The sequence below is a fragment of the Peromyscus californicus genome, unplaced genomic scaffold, assembly GCF_007827085.1.
Source record: "Peromyscus californicus insignis strain IS unplaced genomic scaffold, ASM782708v3 Scaffold_14__1_contigs__length_90479793_seg_2, whole genome shotgun sequence".
NCBI classification, from domain to species: Eukaryota; Metazoa; Chordata; class Mammalia; order Rodentia; family Cricetidae; genus Peromyscus; species Peromyscus californicus.
The window spans coordinates 17,268,523-17,288,223 of NW_026294436.1; the positions used below are offsets into that span (position 1 = coordinate 17,268,523).

Genomic DNA, 19,701 nt, shown 5'->3' on the forward strand with positions numbered 1-19,701 from the left:
TGCTGACAGTATACTGTCCAAACTATATATGCAGGACACAAAGGAAGTGACAGTCAAACTTTGCCAAAACAAAACAGGACAGTCCTTCAAAATTCCTGCTTCATAGAAAAGTCTGCCAGATATGCTAGGCCTGTGGGCTGAAGATTGGATGCTTCAACATTGCAGAGGAACCTTGGGTGACTTCTGTCCAGGTATCCAGCTGTCTCTGTTGCTTTGGAAGTGGCTTGAGTAAACTTTCTGTTTACTCAGGCAATATCATATCCTTCTGGGGTCTTTGATAGAGTTGAAGACTAGACAGTTATAGTTACAGTTTTCTTTAGTTATGATGAAAGATAAATTAGGTACAAAACTTTGGACTCACCAAGACAGGGTAAATAATGGAGTATTTTCTCTGCATTTGCCAAATACAAATGGACTGGATATTGTAAATGTAATCCTTACTTGATAATTGTTCTTGTTGTATATAGTTTTACTATGTCAAAATTAAAACCCTTCCCTTTTGTTTAGACAAAAAGAGGGAAATGTTGTGGAATATTATTTTAACTGTGTAAAGATGTGTTACATTTGTTTATGCTGGTACAGGAACCTCAGCTGAGGAATTGCCTCCATCAGATTGTCCTATGGGCATGTCTAGGAGCATTGTCTTGACTAATAATTGACGTGGGAGGATCCAGCCCACTGTGGGCAGTGCCACTCCTGGGCAGGTAATCTTGGGTTATATAAAAAAGCAAGTGGAACAAGCCATGAGGAGCAAGCTGGAAAGTAGAATTCCTCTGTGGTCACTGCTCCAATTCCTGACATGACTTCCTTCAATGATGGACTGTGACATAGAACTGTGATATAAATAAACCCTTTCCTCAAGTTTTCTATTGATCATAACATTTATAACAGCAATAGAAAGCAAACTAGGGTGCTCAGTGTTTTGTTTTTTAGTTCTTAGTATATTCTAGACATTAACCCTCTGTCAGATGAATGGCTGGTAAAGTTATCTTTCCATTCCATAGGCTGCCTCTTCATCCAAATGATGGTGTCCTTTGCTGTATAGCTTCCTAGTTTCATGAGGTCTCATCTATCAAGTGTTGGTATTGCTGCCTATACCACTGGAGGACTGTTCAGAAAGTCCTGTTCTGTGCATGTAAGCTGGAACATATTCACTGTTTTGCCCTTTAACAGAGTCAAGCTATCAGGTATTATTGAGATCCTTGATGCATCTGGAAATAAGAACTAAGGATCTGGGGCTGAAGAGATGGCTCAGTGGTTAAGAGCACTGACTGCTCTTTCAGAGGACCTGGGTTCATGTCCCAGCACCCACATGGCAGCTCACAACTGTCTGTAACTCCAAGATCTGACATCCTCACACAGTCATACATGCAGCAAAAACACCAATGCAAATAAAATAAAAATAAATTAAAAAAAAAAAAAAAGAACTAAGGATCTGGTGCCATTCCTCGACATGGAGTTATCCAGTTTGTCCAACACAGTTTGTTGAAGATACTGTCTTTTTGCCAATGTGTATTGTTGGTCTCTTTGTCAAAAATCAGAAGGTTTTAGGAGTGTGATCTTATATTTGAGTCTTCAGTTCTACTCTATTGGTCAATGTATCTGTTTTGATGCCAGTACCACGACGCATTCACTACTCATAGCTCCATGGTATAATTTGAAATCAGGGTTGTGATACCTCCAGTGATGTTTTTATCGGTCAGGATTCTTGGCTTTCCTGGAGCTTCTGTATTTCCTGTATTTCAATATGAATTTTGAGATTATGTTTTTGATTTCTACGAAGAATTGGAATTTTGATAAAGATTATATTGAATAATAGATTTTTTGGTAGGCTGGCCATTTAAATAATATTAATCTTACTATTCTATGAGCAAATGATATATTTCCATCTTCAGGTATATTCTTCAACTTCTTCCCTGTTTTAAATATTTCATTGTATGAGTTTTCAGTTCTTTCCTTAGATTTAGTCCAAGATATGTTTTGAGGCTATTAAGAATGGGATTGTTTCCCTAGTTTCTTTCTCAGTGTTTATCACTGGAATATAAGGCTACTGATTTTGTGAGTTCATTTTGTATCCTACAACTTTGCTGAATACACTTATCAGCTATAAGTGTTTTCACTGGAATCTTTAGAGTCTTTTATGTATAGGAATTGTATCATCTGCAAATAAGGACACTTTTTCCTACCCTATCCATGCTGCATGCCACAAGATTAGGCAGTGAGAGCTCAGCTGTTACTTAGAAGGCCAACTAACCAGGAACATGAATTCTGATGGAGGAAACCATCATGCAAGGCATTTTGGAGTTATTGCCTTCTGAATTGACAGCTGTTCTTGCTCTAAGATTTCTTGTGAAGCCATAGCTCTTCCCATCTGTTACAATTTTGGAATTTATTCCCACAGCTTAGCAGTGTTTTGATCATTCATTGGGCACAATTTCCCCTATGCATTGGTATATTTGGATGACTTTCCCCAGCTATGTGTAAAAGTAAGTCACATGGCCAAAAAACCTTTGTTTCTAACATCCAGATCTTTGTTCCATTTCCCAATATAAACTTAGAAGTCTGCCTTCCTGCAATTATTTGTATTGGCAAACAGTTGGTCAGTATTAGTGTCCAGGAAAAATGACCTTACTTAAGACATTCACAGATGCCTAAGGACAAGAATTACAACATGTCTGTAATTGTTGATTCACAGCCTTAGAGAAGATAGGGAACCAGCATACCCTGGTTTCACCTTGCCAGCAGATAAGGGAAATGCTTCCCCAAACTAACCTCACACTAACAAATTCTTAACTCTTTGTACTTACTTTCACCTCGGTTTATTAATTACCTTATTTTCTAGCCGCACTTAGGAATGTAGTATAACAGCACAAATTCCCTTCTTAGATTTTCCTATTGATTTAACTCTCTCCTTCATTTGACCCTGTTCCCTTTAAGACTTCACTGAGGCTTTTACAAGTCACTCCCACCTTGAGTCATAAAGAAAGCCTGACAGTCACTGCCTGGTTGTAGCTCTTAATCTGTTTTTATGACCTTGAAAAAAATCATTGCCAAAGAATTGCTGATTGTGAGTATATATAAACTTCAATCCTTATGGTAGCTGGAGAAGAGTAAAGAGACATGCAACAAAATACAGTATGAGCAGATTCATTTCTTCGCCCTCAAATCATTAGGTTTCCCTTGCTTGTTGTAATGTCTTTTTTGGACCCTGAAAGAGGCCTTTAGGGCTGGTACCTAAAGGACCTCGATACATCCATATGCCCCTTATCTCCTTCACTTGTCTTATTGTTTTAGCTAAGAGTTCCAGTGTACATTGGATATACATGGAGACAGTAGGAAGCCTGGTCTGCTTCCAGATATTAGTGGAAATGCTTTGGGTTCACCTCCATTTAGCATGGTGTGGACTGTGAGCATCTTGTATAATGCCTTTATGATATTGAGATATGCTTGCGAATCTCTAGTTTCTCCAGGGCTTTTATCATAAAGAGATGTTGAGTTCCTCAAAGATCTTTTCTATAGATACTGAGATGACCTCATGGTTTCTGGCCTTGAGTTTATTTACTGATGGATTGCATTTATTGTTACATATGTTGTACCATCTACTCATCTTTTGGATGAAACTAACTTGATCATGGTGGATTGATCATGGTGGATATGATCTTTAATTCAGTTTACAATTATTTTACTAAGCAATTTTGCATTTATGTTCATCATTGACCTATAATTTTACTTTTTCGTTGGGTTTTATCTGGTTCTGGTATCAGGATAATAGAAAATTAGTAAAAAAAAAAAAAAATGGAAGAGTTCCTTTATTTTCTATTATATAAGAATAATTTAGAGAATATTGTTATTACTTATTCTCTGAAGGGCTGGTAGAAAGAATTCTGTGCTGAATCTACCTGGCCCTAGTTTGTTTGTTTGTTTGTTTTGTTTTTTAGTTGAGAGTTTTTTTTTTTTAACTATTGATCCCATGTTCTTGGTTTTTATAGATCTTTTTAAATTATTTGCTTCATCTTGATTCAACTCTGGTTGGTGATATGCATCTAGAAATTCACCCCATTTCCTGTAGATTTTGCTATTGAGTGGAATATAGGTTTTTAAAATGTGGTTTTATGATCCTTTGAATTTCCTAAGTGTCTATTATGTTTCCCTTTTCATCTATGATTTTGTTAATTTGGGTCCTCTCTCTCTTTCTTTTTGTTGATTTGGATATAGGTTTGTCAATCTTAGAAGTCTCGTCAAGGAACCAATTGAGTCTTTGTATTGTTGTTTGTTTATTTGCTGTATTTTATTAATTTTGACCCTGGTTTATCTTTTCCATTCTACTATTTTGTGTGTGGTTTGTTCTCACTTGGCCATGGATTTTAGATGGAGCATTAAGTTATTAATTTGAGAGCTCTCAAAAAAACTCATGTAGGCACTTAGTACTATAAGGTACTCGCTTAAAATTTCTTCTATTGTGTTCCATAGATTTGACATATTGTGTTTCCATTTTCACTTACTTCTAGGAATTTTTAAGTTTCTCTTAATTTCTTTATTGACCCAATTACCATTCATTAGTGTGTATTTTAATTTCTGTGCATTTCTGTAGTTTTTAATTCCCATTGACATCCATCTTTATACTCTTGTTGCCCAACATAGAATGTTATTTCAATTTTTTATATTTGTTGAGACTTTCTTTATCTCCCACTCTTGAAGAAAGTTCTATGGCCTGCTGAGAAGAATAGGTATTCTTTAATGTATTCTATAGATGCCTGTTGGGTCTGTTTTATTTATGTCACTTAATTTTAATATCTCTTTGCTTAGTTTTTGTCTGGTTGACTGTCTATTGGTGAGAGTGAGGCCGTAAAGTCATCCACTATCACTGTTTTGATTAATCTGTAGTTTTAGGTCTAATAGTATTTCCTTTATGAAATTGGGTGTATCTAAATTTGGTGCATACATGGTCAGAATTCTAACAATCCCTTAGTAGATTTTCCTTTTATGAGTATGAAATGACCCTTTATTTCTTCTGACTAGTCTTTGTTGGAAGTTTATTTTGTCAGATAACAAAATAGCTGGCCCTGCTTGTTTTCTAGTTCCATTTTCTTGAGTACCCTTTCTCATCTTTTTACCCTAAGTTGGTATCTATCATTGAAAGCAGAGTGTGTTTCTTGGAGGCAGAAAAAAGATGGATCCCATTTTCTAACCCCATCTGTTAGTCTGTCTCTTTATTGGAAAATCAAGATCATTGATATTAAGAGCTGTTTGTAAACAGTGTTTTAATTCTTGACATTTTGTTGTGATGGTGGTGTTTTCTTAGACCTCTTTAGATTAATCATTCTGGAATTATTTATTTACTCATTATTACCTCTTGGTGTTTTTAATCCTTCTCTTGAGATGAAAGTATTCCTTTCGATGTCCACTGTAGAGACAGCATAGTGACCATAAATCATTGTAATGTGTTTTTACCATGAGACATCTTTGTTTCTCTTGATTATGACTGATACTTTTGCTAGGTATAGTAGTCTAGGTTAGTATGTGTTGTATTTCTGAACTTGTAGAACATCAGTTCAATCCCTTTTGCATTTTAAAATCTCCATTGAAAAATTAGCTGTTATTCTGATGGTCCTGTCTTTATTAAGTGATTTGGCCTTTCTTTTTTGCAGTTTCCAATATTCTTTGTTTCGCGTACTTAGGTTTTTTTAACTATAAAATGTCAAGGGAGTTTTATTTTCTGGTCCAGTCTAATTGGTGTTCTGTATGCCTCTTCTACCTTGATAGGCTCTCCTTAGATTTGGGGAAATTTTTTTCTATGATTTTGTTGAAACTATTTTCTGTCCCTTTGATGTGTGCTTCTTTTCTTCATCTAGACTTTGTTTATATGTTTGATCTTTTTATAGTAATTCCAGAGTTCCTGCATGTTCCATTCATTGGTCATTGATTTTTTTTTATCTTACATTTTCTTTGAGCAAATGATCCAATTCCTCTATCTTGTCTCTAAGCCCACTGACGCCCCACTGACAGGCCAATCAAAACCACTTCATGTTGTTGTGTGTATCCATTAATACATTTTCCAAATGTGATCCATAGCATAAAAATGCCCTGTAGTCTGAGTCTGTCTTTTTTACTGCAAAAATGACAAGCTTCTGCTAGATAGAAAAAAAATGAGGCAATTTTTCTTTCTTAGAAATTTTACTGAGGTCTATAAAATAGTAATTACTCACCTGAGCCCCTCTTTTGTTCCCACAAATAGAAAAAGAGGTAAAAAGGAGCAAGCCCCTTACTGCTGAGGTAAGAATTCTGGGTCAGGAGTTAGTACCTGTCTTCTTGAAGCAAGAACTCTGTTAGGTTGACATACCTGTGGCTCAACTATAAGACATATGCCAATTTGTAGGTTGTTGAATTCATAATGGTCTCATCAACTTTTTCATCTGCCAGAACCCCTAGACTTCACATGGGGGAGGAGGGACTATAGAATCTCATCATGACAAGTGTTGAGCTGAGTGCTGCACCCCAGATCCCCAATCAGTGACGTTGAAACATAAACCTGCATGCTGTCTGGCTTCTATATCTGTTTCTTTTGTTCATTTCTAAAGTGGCCTACAGAACGATTTATAATCTTAGCCCCTGAAACTTTATGACCACTTTTGATATTAAATAGCTTCTACTTTAGTTAAAATAGTGTATTCAAGCTTTATTCTAAGTGATAAAATTACACTCACATAAGGTATAAGGTCCAATCACTTAGATATTTAATACCCACACACGTTTGGGAAACCAGAACTCACCCTTGCATTCTTTGAACGGGCTCCAGGTGAAATCCTTCTGACAAATCACAGCCTGTCTTATAGCAGGCTCATAGCCAGGCTGGCAATTGTAGTATAACACAGTCCCAACCGGAAACAAGTCTTCTTTTGTTGGCTTGGAATTTCGTATCCAGGAAGCATGTGGAATGTCTGGTATATTAGTGCAACTATCTGCTCATAAAACAAGAACAAGAGAAAAGGACATGTATGGTGGTATTGTGTTCCCCAAAATATTGTGCACTCTAATAAACTTATCTGGGGTCAGAGACAGAACAGCCACAATATTAAACATAGAGGATAGGCAGTGGTAGCACACGCCTTTAATCCTAGCATTCCAGAAGCAGAAATCCATGTGTTCAAGGATACAACCAAGCATGGTGACTCACGCCTTTAATCCCAGGGAGTGATGGCAGAAAACAAAAAGGTATTTAAGGCATGAGGACCAGAAACTAGAAGCATTTTGGCTAGTTAAGCATTTGGCTGGTTAAGCTTTTAGGTTTTGAGTAGCACAGTTCAGCTGAAAGCCATTCGGATATGAGGATACAGAGGCTTCCAGTCTGAGGAAACAGAATCAGCTGAGGAATTGGCAAGGTGAGCTAGCTACGGCTTGTTCTGCATCTGATCTACCAGCATTGACCCCAATAACTGGCCTCAGGTTTGATTTTATTAATAAGACTCTTTAAGATTCATGCTACAGACATGGTTAATAGGGCCGCCATAGCCCTCAGAGAGCATGTCTCGTCAAAGGGTACCAACAGGAACTAATCTTCCATAGCTCACGTTGACCACACCAGAAAATGTATAAGGATGTTTGCCAAGATTGGCCCAGCACCTGACAGGTTCTCACCAAAGGCACTACCAACTGCTCTCTGTGTGCTGTACCAACCGCACTCAACAATTCTTTCTGTTGTACTTCAGACAGTTTCGTTTCTAAATTGAAGCATTAGGCTTGTTAAAAGAACATGGCAGGAAAACTATCAACAGCAAAAACTAACTGTATATGGTTTCTTGACTAGAGAAACTAAACAAAAGTCATTTCCCTCATCCAGGAAAACTTAGAACAAGAGCAAACAGAGCACTAACAATTTTGAGCCTAGGCTTTGAGGTCTTTCCTCTTCCCTTACCTGGTACTGTTAGTTTATAAGTAAGACACATTTATCTGCGGAGCTGATGTTCATTATGTTGTATCTCCAAACATTCACCATGGGATATAGAATAAAATCCTTCAGAAAGTACAGATTGACAGTCTTTAATATTCGTGGAGTTGTGCAGCTTTCTACACTGTCCAATTTCAGGATATCTTTATCATCTCATGAAGAAACCCCATGTTTTTAGTATTACTCCTACACTGAGCTTTTTAAATAAATGGAATCACACAATGTGTTTTCTTTCCCATTTTGTAGCTAGCTTCTTTTACTAGAAACCATACTCCAAAATTAATCCATGCCAGCATTTATCAGTACTTCGTTTTTATTCTGTATGATATTTCATTGTATAGCTCAACCAATTTATCACTATTGTCCCATGGATGGGTATTTGGGTTGCTGGCTGTTAAGAACAATGCTGCTCTGAACTTTCATGCAAAACCTTCTGTGTGGATATCTGATATCTGATAGATACTCAGGAAAATGACTGTGAATCATACAGTAACAGCATGCTCATACTTCAGAGGAACTGTTGAAATCATTTTCTAAAATGTCTGTAATAATTTAGATTCCTACCATCAGTGTATAGAGTTCTAATTTTTCCACAAATCTTGGTAACGACGTCAGGCTTTTTATAGAACCATTCTGATATTATTTATTATTGCTAAAAGACAATCTTTACAAGAAATAAGAGAGCAATTTGCTCTGGCTGGAGGCATACAGGAAAACATGAGCACAAGAAAGGTCATTGTGGCCGGGCGGTGGTGGCGCATGCCTTTAATCCCAGCACTTGGGAGGCAGAGCCAGGCGGATCTCTGTGAGTTCGAGGCCAGCCTGGGCTACCAAGTGAGTTCTAGGAAAGGCGCAAAGCTACACAGAGAAACCCTGTCTCGAAAAACCAAAAAAAAAAAAAAAAAAAAAAAAGGTCATTGTATAGATAATTAAGAAGTAAGAGGATGATACAATCATCCATCCCTAGTTAGCAATGGAGATGGGTTTGCAAGACTTCCAAAGACCCCTAGTCCATAGATGCTTAAGACTGTAGTATAAAATAACACAGTCTCTCCACATAGCCTACATACCTCCTCCTCCCACATACTTTAGCTACTGATTTGTCTATGATAATGTCAATATCAGTAAATACTGTTTCAGTAGAGTGTTTAGGAGCTATCAACAGAGAAAGAGTCTGTACATGTTTAGTACAGATACATTTTTTTTCAAATATTTTAAACCCACAGTTGATTGACTTCCCAGATGTGGAAACTGGATACAAAGAATCAAGTAAGCCCATTTCTTCTATACAACTGATTTTAAGGAGCATGCTATAAAAATGAAAAATAATCGAGTTATTAAGCATATGTAGAAATGTGCTATAGTTAACAATAATAGCACAGGGTGATATCTGTAGACAAAGACATATTTGACAATAAAAACAGCAGACATTAGCTGGAATCTACAGGAAGAAATGAAAAGTCTATGATAGAGTGTAGTAAAATTGCTTGCCCTCCGTGTGTAAAGACCTGGGTTTGGTCCCCAACTCAAGAACAATAAGGAGGTAGCTAGAGTGAGACTGCAAGCTATAAATACACAGTTATACTCTGTTTTTCTCTCCACAATCATAAATACATGAAACATAAAATTTTATAAAGTAGTAATCTTACCTGTGCTGTGGACATTGCTCTGTATGCTATGAATGTGTTGCTCTGATTGGTTAATAAATAAAATGCTGACTGGCCAGTAGCCAGGCAGGAAGTATGGACAGAACAAGCAGAGAAGAGAATTCTGGGAACAGGAAGGCTGAGTCAGGAGTCACCAGCCAGACACAGAGGAAGCAAGATGTGAAGGCAGAACTGGGAAAAGGTACCAAGCCATGTGGCTAAACATAAATAATAATTATGGGTTAATTTAACTATAAGATCTAGCTAGCAAGATGCCTGAGCCATTAGGCCAGACAGTTTTAATTAATATAAGCATCTGTGTGTTTACTTGGATCTGAGCAGCTGCAGGAGCCGGGTAGACACAGGAAAACTCCAGCTACATATCTGTTGTCTTGTTTCCAACAATATGGATGTGGAATGTTTCGTTGGATTGTGGGTTCATGCTTTTCTTTACTTTAACTCTATCTTCTCACTGCTGTGTGGCTTCCATCATCTCTAAATGAAAACCCTGATGCTAATTTTGTTGATGCTCTGTGTTTCTCTTGCTGCTTCCTCTCAAAAGCATTTTCTGGTTTTTTTACCTTTCAATATTTTCACATGGTATCTTCAGGATATATGAAAATGTAGCCTTCTTCAGTTCAAGTGAGATTCTTGGATGTATAGATTAAATATTTATGTCAAATTTGGAAATAGTTGATCATTTTTTTTCTCAGAATAATTTTCTCTTCCTTTGTCTCTCTTTTCCTTTTGAAATGCTTGTTACTATTTCTCTTGTGCACTGCTCCTCTTTTCTCCTTTTTTTCTTTCTATGCTACAAATCTCACAATCTCTCTTGCTTCTGTCTATAAAGTCAATTCTCTCTTCATCTTACTTGGGTTTATTATTGAGCTCCTCTCGTAAATTCTCCATTTATTTACTGTGTTTTTCAATTCTCAAACTTGCATTTCATTCTTAAAATAATTTATCTTTATTGGCGTTTCTGTTTGATAAGATATTGTCATAATACTTTCCTTTAATTCTTTAAAGAATGTTTCCTCTAGTTTTAAAACTTATTTATAAAAGCAATTTTGAAAATATTTTCTGTTTAGTCTTATATTTGGGCCAATTTAAGACAGCTTTTATTGCCACCATTTGCTTCATGTGAGTTACTCTTGGTGATTTCTTCATATCTGACCATTATTTCTTGAAAACTGGACATATAAAATAATAGTGATTTGAATACTCTTTTCCCCTCATCACTGTTGGAACTTGTTATTTTCCTTGTTTTCTTGTTTGTTTGTGTCTTGACTGGAGTGCGAATATGTGACATCTAATGACATAACACAGAAAGCACAGCCTTAAGCATCCACATAGTCTTCCTAACTACCTGGAACAACTAATTTTTCTCTTTGATTCTCTTATTGTACTTTTAGCTGATCTACCTCTGTAGTAGTATGTACAACGGCTAGCATTCAATATTATCTGATTGTCCCAGTGTATGGGTTTAAAAAAATCCCTGGAGGCATATATTACTTCATAGTCAGGCCCAATTAAAGTCAGGCTATTGGGGTGTAGGATGTTCAAAGTCTCTGAAGCCTGTTCTAAATCTACTCTAGAATATTCTTTTTTATTTGATTTTTGTTGTGTATATTAACTAGTCACAGTACTGCGCTATAGAAGGGAATTTTCACACAAGTGTATAGTATACACAGTGAGCAGATCCCCTCAAACCCCCTACTTCCCTTTTCTCATCCCTACCCTCCTGTTAGTCCCCTTTGGCCCCCTATTTCACTTCTACTTTTATGGCATATACTCACATGGGATTTTATGTATTGATATATAATTTGGAAATCAGAAATGAGAGAAAACATATGATGTTTGTCTTTCTGAGATTGGGCTTAATTCCCATAATGTGGTTATCTTGTGCTATAGACAGGAAGTGAAAAGACTAAGTCAGTTCCTTCACCAGAACCCTTTCTGTAGTGTAGGGGCTGTGAAATGGGAGAAGAGGTATGTCAGTAAGGAGTCCTACATTCAGCTGTACCCACCACCAAGTACACATAGTCTACAGCCCAGAGTCAAGAGAATGAAATCCATCAATATTTGTTTGTTTCCACGTCTATGAAATGGGGAAACTGGGGGTGATAGTTTGCTGGCTAACCTACTAGAATGTTTCCCTTCCAAGACGGAGCTGTTCAGAAACAGGAGGATACAATTGCTGCAGCTGCTTCACCTGGCTTCTCCATCCTATGCAGTAGAAGGTAGGTGGATGAACAGACCTGATGTCTGGCTGCTGACATCTGCTTAACATAAGCTTTTCACAGCATGGAACTTTAGAAAATTCACAAGATTCAATAACAGCCTATCCCACCCAACAGCAGATGAGAACTGCCATTTATGAGTTCACAGAAAGAGTTCTCAAAGAGTTGTTGTTGCTAGTTCAAGACAATGGCCTCTCAATATTTCTATCAAGTATCCATGGATTTGCTGCACAAATGCTTCTCAATTTGTTGTAACTCCTTTGAGTACTCTCCAAGATGCACTGAATGGTTTCTTTATTTATTTTGGTCAGTTTAATAGATGTTTCTCCAGGGTAGAGATCTACCCCACTACTTGTACCACTGTTACAGAAGTCTCCAAGATAAAGACTCATAATGCTTCATGAGTGTAAAACTAAGAATATCCTTATAAGGCATCAGAAGCCTCTTCCCCTTAACAGTTGTGTGACCTTGAGAAGTCACTTACCTTCTGAAAATGTTTCCTCATCTGCCAAATTAAGGCAATAATATTGCCTACACTTGGTTGATTGCTTTAATTCTTTTTATGAACCAAGGCTAGTTCCAACTTAACATTAGAACATTTATCACTATTGAAAAGATCCACAAGTTAATTGTTTTAGAGTGTCTAGGCCATATAACACTTTTGTACAAAATTAGAAAGGGACATTTTATTACCTGTCTTTCAAAAATCATTTTGCTAGCCAATTATCTATTAACTGCCAAAAATTAATGATATAAGTCTGTAGTGGTATTTGCTCCACCCATGACCTTGGGCTATATGGCCCAAAGGGAGCCTGATGTAACCAGACACTGGCTGACCTGGGAACTGAACCCAGGTCCTCTATAACATTAGTTAGTGCTCTTAACCACTGAGCCATCTCTCTCCTCACTCCAAGAGAATATTGGGCTTCTATGATACTCCGTTTGGAAGTTTATTTTCTTCTTGGCACAAAATGGCCTGCTGGGCAAAGAACTGCCCTTGCCTTGACTACTGACAGTATGAACGCTGTCCTTTCCAGATGAGTAGAAGACAAGGAAAAGCAACTACTGAACCTTGCCAATACAGGGTAAGATGGTCTTTCAAAATTCCTGCTTCTAACATTGGTCTGTCACATTTTCTAGGCCTGTAGCCAAAAATGGATGCCCCAACAGTGACTGCTTAGGCTGTCAGCTGTCTCTGTCAATTCTTGCAGTTTTCAGAAGTTGCTCACTTGCACTTTCTGTTTACTCAGGTAATATTATAGCCTTCTCAGGTCTTTGATGGGGTTGAAGACTAGATAATTATAGTTATAATCCTCTCATATCTTAGCTAAGAACATTTTAGATACTGAAGTTAGAATCTTCAGGATAGGACAGCTATTGGAGTAATCTCAGTAATTTGCCATTTACCTATGATCTGGACTTTTCTGACATTTACATGTGTTTCTTATTTGATGTTGTTTTGTTGGTTGTAGTTCCATTTTTGTTTATGTTATTACCCTTTGTTTTTCCTTGACAATACTTGATAATCATTCTTATTGTATATAGTTTGCATTAGGTTTAGAACCTTCTTATTTAGACGAAAAAGTGGAAAATTTTTAAGAGGTCACATACAACGGCAAGAAGCACCACCTCCTTCGGACCGTATAGCCCAAGGTCATGGGTGGAACAAATATCATTACATAAATATACTAATCTTCTATGTCTACAACATCAATGCTTCTCCTTAGGACTGGAGTGTGAATAACCATGTATGATAGATGACCTTGCAAGGAGTACTAAAGTCACCCTTCTTTCCAACAAGAAAACAAGATAACTATTACTAAACCAAATTTACATTTTTGTGATTCAGAATCTAGACATGAATGTATGTCCACACATTCTTTAGGTTCCAGACATTGAAAGTCTTTCATGGTCCATACTTACTGAGCTCACAGATTGGGGGAGGACTCCAGTTTCCATCAGCTCCACAGTGAATGAAACTGCTGCCTCTGAGGATGAACCCTTTCGTGCAGGTAATTCTAACAGAGTCTTTGTGTTTATAGGTAGTTCTAAATCCAGAAATAATTGTTCCATGTGAAATATCTGGTGGAGAACAGGTGATTCCTAAAGAATTATGAGAAAAGACAAGCAGATTTTAAAAGTTAAAGGGTATTGGGGCAATGGCTCAGTGAGTAAAGTGTACACAAAGACCTAAGTTCTAATCCCCAGAACCCATATAAAAATCCAGCATGGTAGCATACATCTATAGGCTCAGTGATCCTATAATAAGAGAGGAGACTTCCCTAATGCTGGAAGGACAGTCATCTTGGTGTATGCCGCTTTGAAACAAAGCCAGACACGGTAGTGTGCATCTTTAATCCCAGTCCCTGGGAGGCATACATAGTGAGACCCTGTCTCAGGGTGGAAGAGGGGCTGCCTCAAGGTCGAAGGTCACCACTAGCCTCCAAGGTTGTCCTCTGACCTCCACATGCGTACTATGACACTCGTGCACCTGTGCACGTACACGCATGTACACACACACACACACACACACACACACACACACACCACAGATAATTTGAGATCTAGGGATATAGCTTAGTGGAAGGGCACCTGCAACGCATGTATGAGGCCCTGGGTACCACAAAAAAAAAAATGTATCTTGGAAAATTAACATAAATAGTAGAAGGAACTTTATTGAAAAAGACAGGGGATGCCTCTGAAAAAGCCAGTGAAGAAGTCAGAATAAGAAAAAAAATAGACTTTATTTAGAAATAAAGAGCTTTAGATATCCACAAAATAATTGAAAAGGATGCCAGAAAAGAGCAGAGGTGGAAAAAGATCCTTGACACAGAGACCCTTGCCTCAGCTACTCAGTTCTCTGTGGAGAAGGGGAGCAGAAGGCACCCAGAAGCTAAGCCAGACAGAAAATCAGCAAGTCTGACTCTCAAGACAAGCTGAAAACCCTCGTAAGCCTCAGATCCAGCTGTAAGACAGGGATTCCTCTGGCAGATGGGGCTAGCCATGAAGAAAAGTCCCTTTTGTCACAGGACTAAATGACTTTGGAGGCAGCAGCAGAGCAGATACAATCTTGAAGGAAAATCTGTTCCTACAACTGAGCTACCCTATGGGCCTGAGGTAAATCAAACAAACAAAAACCAGCCCCAGGTTAGGGAGCCTTAGTCTGCTGCAGTCTCTAGAGAGGAGAAGCCCAGAGCAATTGTGCTTAAGAGAGGGATGAGTGAACAACTCTTCCAGCCCAGTGAACACAATGAAGGGATTTCCTACAGGCATGCCTGCGAGGCTGTCTTCCAGGTGACTCTGCTTCTGTCCAGCTGATGGTTAACACTAATCATCCCAGATCAAGATGAAAAACCTCAGAATCCCCTGCATAGCAGAAAGAAGTAAGATAATACTAAAAGCGGACAGCATCTACTCAATGGAAGGATAGCAGAAAATTTCCCAAATCTAGAGAAAAGATTTCAAATACAAGGGGCATTCAGAACCCAAAACAGACATGCCAAGAGAAGGACTCCCTCCAAAACATATCAGAGTCAAGATGTTAAAAATGGCCAAAGGGGGCCGGGCGGTGGTGGCGCACGCCTTTAATCCCAGCACTCGGGAGGCAGAGCCAGGCGGATCTCTGTGAGTTCGAGGCCAGCCTGGTCTCCAAAGCGAGTTCCAGGAAAGGTGCAAAGCTACACAGAGAAACCCTGTCTCGAAAAACCAAAAAAAAAAAAAAAAAAAAAAAAAAAAAAAAAAAAAAAAAAATGGCCAAAGGGTAAAAGTCAGGGGCTCAGTGGATTAAAAACACTTGCTGGCCAAGCCTTGACTACCTGAGTTCAATCCCAAAGACCCACATGGTGACTAATTTTCCTGATCAAAACAGACTTTAAAACCCCTCATTAAATTTTATAAGCCAAATCCAAAACCATATTAAAATGATCATATGCCACGACCAAGTTGGTATTATTCCAAAGATCCAATGTTGTTTCAACATAAGTAAATCAGTAAGGTAATATATTCAGCATATAAATAGACTTAAGTACAGAAATCACATGATCATCTCAACTGATACAGATAACACCTTCAACAAAGCCCAACATCTCTGCATGATAAAATTCCTGAAGAAAGTAGGAATAGAAGGCCCACACCTCAACATTGCAAAGGCTATAAACAACTAACCTATACGTGTGTGTGTGTGTGTGTGTGTGTGTGTGTGTGTGAGAGAGAGAGAGAGAGAGAGAGAGAGAGAGAGAGAGAGAGAGAGAGAGAGAGAGACACGGCTGGGGGGGATGGGAGGGGTGGGGGTGGGGATCTGCAAACACCACAGCCAGAAGAGTGTCAATCCACAGGGGGCAATCGGTTCAAAAGAACTGAGTGTAAGTGTTACAGCTCTGATAGAAAGGTATCCTGGCAGCCAGAAGCCAAGGGATACCACAAAGTCACACCACACAAAAAACCTCATACAAGAGATTTATTGGGAGGGGAAAAAACCAGGATGGTGGCTGGGACAAGAAACAGCAGCAAACAGAACAGGATTCAGGGCTTATACAGGGTTTCTTGGGAAGGGGGTGGAACTTTCCAGGGTGGAGATTGGTGGCTTTCAGGTCCAGAAATTGGGCTTTTACTCTGTAGTGTGGGGGTTGGGTCCAGCAGTTAGGACAGTTATTCTGTGAGTGGAACCTGGCAGTTAGAGGTCCTCAGGGGAAGGGCCTGGCCACTCACGTAGCTTGAGTGGCTTAATGCTCAGTAACTGCTGTTGACTCCAGGTAATTTATTTTAGGCATATTTAAGCACAGAACAATTTGGGGAAAAGTTTCCTTGTGGCAAATAACTTAATCCCACATGTGCAACAGAGACAAGGACATGACTGTCCTGAAACTCTTGTAAAGTACAAGTGCTTTCTTCCATAAAGACGGGTTCTATGGTTTAACAGAGTAAGTAGGCTCAAGGTAAACAATGCTCATGACAAGGATCTAGGGGGAAATAGTGCTATAGACTGGCTGAAATAAACAAGCTCAAGAGTCTTGGGGAATCGGTATGGCCTGGCCATACAGATAGTGCAGAGGTCACCAGGCTATTCACCGCATCCATTCCCAGCCTTCTGGGTGGAAAACAGGTTATACATGTCTCCCTTTGAAGAGACGACCCTGTACATTTGATACAAGGGGGGCTTGAGCTCCAAACACCTACTGTTTTGTTCACTATGGTGCAGGTAATGGAGGCATTGCCATGGAGCTTGAAGCGGGGATCGCATCTATAACTAATGGAGGAGCCATATGTGTACATGTCATCACCGCCACTGTGCCTCCCATTGCTGATGTCTGGAGGGGACCCACACTTGACAACTGAGAAATCAGTAGAAGAGAAAGAAATGTTCAGGGATTCCTGGTTTCCCTAATGCTTATATGTGAATATAAGTATCTACATGCTTCCAATACTATAGCCAACATCATACCAAATAGGAAAAATTAGAGTATTTCTTCTAAAATCTGTAATGAGACTCAGGTGCCTACTCTTGCTACTCTTACTCAATTGCAGTACTTGAAACCCTAGCTAGAGCAATAAGACAAGAATAAGAAATAAAGGAATGCAAATAGTAAAGGAAAAAGTCCAAGTATTCCTGTTTGCAGATGGCATGCCCTATAATTTTTTTTTAAAAATTAAAGACTTCATCAGAAAACTCTTAGATTTGATAAATACTCTAGTTCAAAAATAGGATATAAGAACACATACATATTACTAGTTCTGAATAAAAGGTGGCAATATAGTCACTCCCAGCCAAAGGATAGAATTTATTTTTCTTTCTTCTACTAAAGAAATTAGAAAAATATATTTCCAGATGGAAATGCCATGCGACCAAAGAACCTGGACTGCTGAGCTCTATTCTAAGTTGTTGGCATGTCTAGGATGCTCTCCAGGGAAGGTTGTCTGACTGTAGCCAACACCTTTGAACAGACTATAGATGAATGAGAAATTCTTACTTTACCAAATCACTGTGATATGGTGTTATTTGCCACTCTAATGCATTGAATATCTCTTAGCCAAATAATAGATGCACACACACACCCATTCATTTATCTTGAAATTGTTCTACTTCCCACAATAAATTCCCCTTCTTTTTTCTTCTAAGCAAAGCATATGTGAACAATTGAAAGCAGAATTAGCACTGGGACTTACTTTCACAAGTAGGGGGGCTTGAGCTCCAAACACCTACTGTTTTGTTCACTACGGTGCAGGTAATGGAGGCATTGCCACGGAGCTTGAAGCGGGGATCGCATCTATAGCTAATGGAGGAGCCATATGTGTACATGTCATCACCGCCACTGTGCCTCCCATTGCTGATGTCTGGAGGGGACCCACACTTGACAACTGAGAAATCAGTAGAAGAGAAAGAAATGTTCAGGGATGGGCGTGATAACAATTCTTGCAAATGTATGTGGAGGGTTCAAGTGTCAGGAAGGACACACAGAATCATTCCCTAACACAGTTCTGCTTATAGCCAAGTCAAAAAGATTCTTTACTTACTTACACATTGTGGGAGAGGATCGCTCCAGGCAACTCCTTTACTTTGGATCTCACAATAACTAGTGGATGAGCCAACTAAGATATATCTAGACAAGAGAAGGTCAAAGATTTTAATGGAATTCCCACTTTAAATAAAGTTGTGTAAAGGTGATCAAACAGATAATAAAATGAAGAAACGATGTTTTCTCAGCTAAGGAGTCATCATGGAGGGTTTTGGGGAGAGAGGGACAAAGTATAATACCATATGTTTGAGGATGCCTGATAAACCCGTTTCTTTGTGTATTAAAGATTAAAAGTCAAAAAGTTTAGTGACACATATGTACAAAAATGTCATAATGGAACTCATCACTCTGTATGCTAACTTTAAAACTTAATTCGATGGGCGGTGGTGGCATGCGCCTTTAATCCCAGCACTCAGGAGGCAGAGCCAGATGGATCTCTGTGAGTTTGAGGCCAGCCTAGTCTACAGAGTGAGTTCTAGGAAAGGCGCAAAGCTACACAGAGAAACCCTGTCTCGAAAAAAATAAATAAAACTTAATTCAATGTTTTAAAAAATCATCACACATTGTAGTAGGAGAAAATACTTCAAAATGCATTTCAAGTGACAGTTACAAATGATCTACATATTTAAATTAATGCGCACATTAAGATTGTACATTACATAGCAGTGAAAAATCGAACCATATAAAACAAGCATAAAAAGTCCTATAAAAACAAATAAGAGGCCTGAAAGATGGCTCAGCGATTAAGAACCCTTTCAAAGGACTAGAGTATGTTCCCTAACATCTACCTAAATTCACAGAAATCCAGCTGTGTCTGCCTCCTAAGTATAGGAGTAAAGGTTTGCATCATTAAACCCAGCAGGTTTCAGGGGTTTTTTTTTTACATTGTTTATTCTTGAGAATTTCACACACACATTGTATACAATGAAATATAGTCATATACATTGCTATTTCCTCTTCCACCTTCCCTTTGTAAAAAGCTTAAACATGACCTAAATTTGTTATCAGAAAAGGGAAATATAAGAACATGTGCTAGTATCTTGGCTTGTATTTGAATGAGGAAACACTACAAAGATACAAAAGAAATTGGTAAAAGTAAATTCTTTCGTTTAAATATAGGAAGGAATAGGGTACATGGAGAATGGGTAGAAGTGAGAATTCTTAATATATACTCTTAATATCACTTTAAATTTTGAATATAGCTCTTTTTTTAAAGTTAACTTGTAATTATTTCTAAATTACCTTACACTCACCCTTCTGAGCAGCTGAATTCTACCTGTGATCCAAAGGAGAAATCTGTCTTGACTTCCACTTGTCCATTCCGTAATTCTCCTGGATTCCTGCACGATTTTTCTAGA

General features: G+C 38.3%; 1 protein-coding gene across 1 annotated transcript in view; it reads right to left on the bottom strand.

Annotated features, from left to right (window-relative positions):
• Positions 1–19,701, bottom strand: part of C4bpa (complement component 4 binding protein alpha) — a 44,159-nt gene that overhangs the window by 20,058 nt on the left and 4,400 nt on the right. The window contains exons 3-7 of the mRNA XM_052736691.1: positions 19,597–19,696; positions 18,342–18,427; positions 17,994–18,185; positions 13,755–13,934; positions 6,771–6,959 (exon numbers count right to left, since the gene is read on the bottom strand). Coding sequence (XP_052592651.1) covers positions 6,771–6,959; positions 13,755–13,934; positions 17,994–18,185; positions 18,342–18,427; positions 19,597–19,696 — 747 coding nt within the window. The remainder of the gene's footprint in view (positions 1–6,770; positions 6,960–13,754; positions 13,935–17,993; positions 18,186–18,341; positions 18,428–19,596; positions 19,697–19,701) is intronic.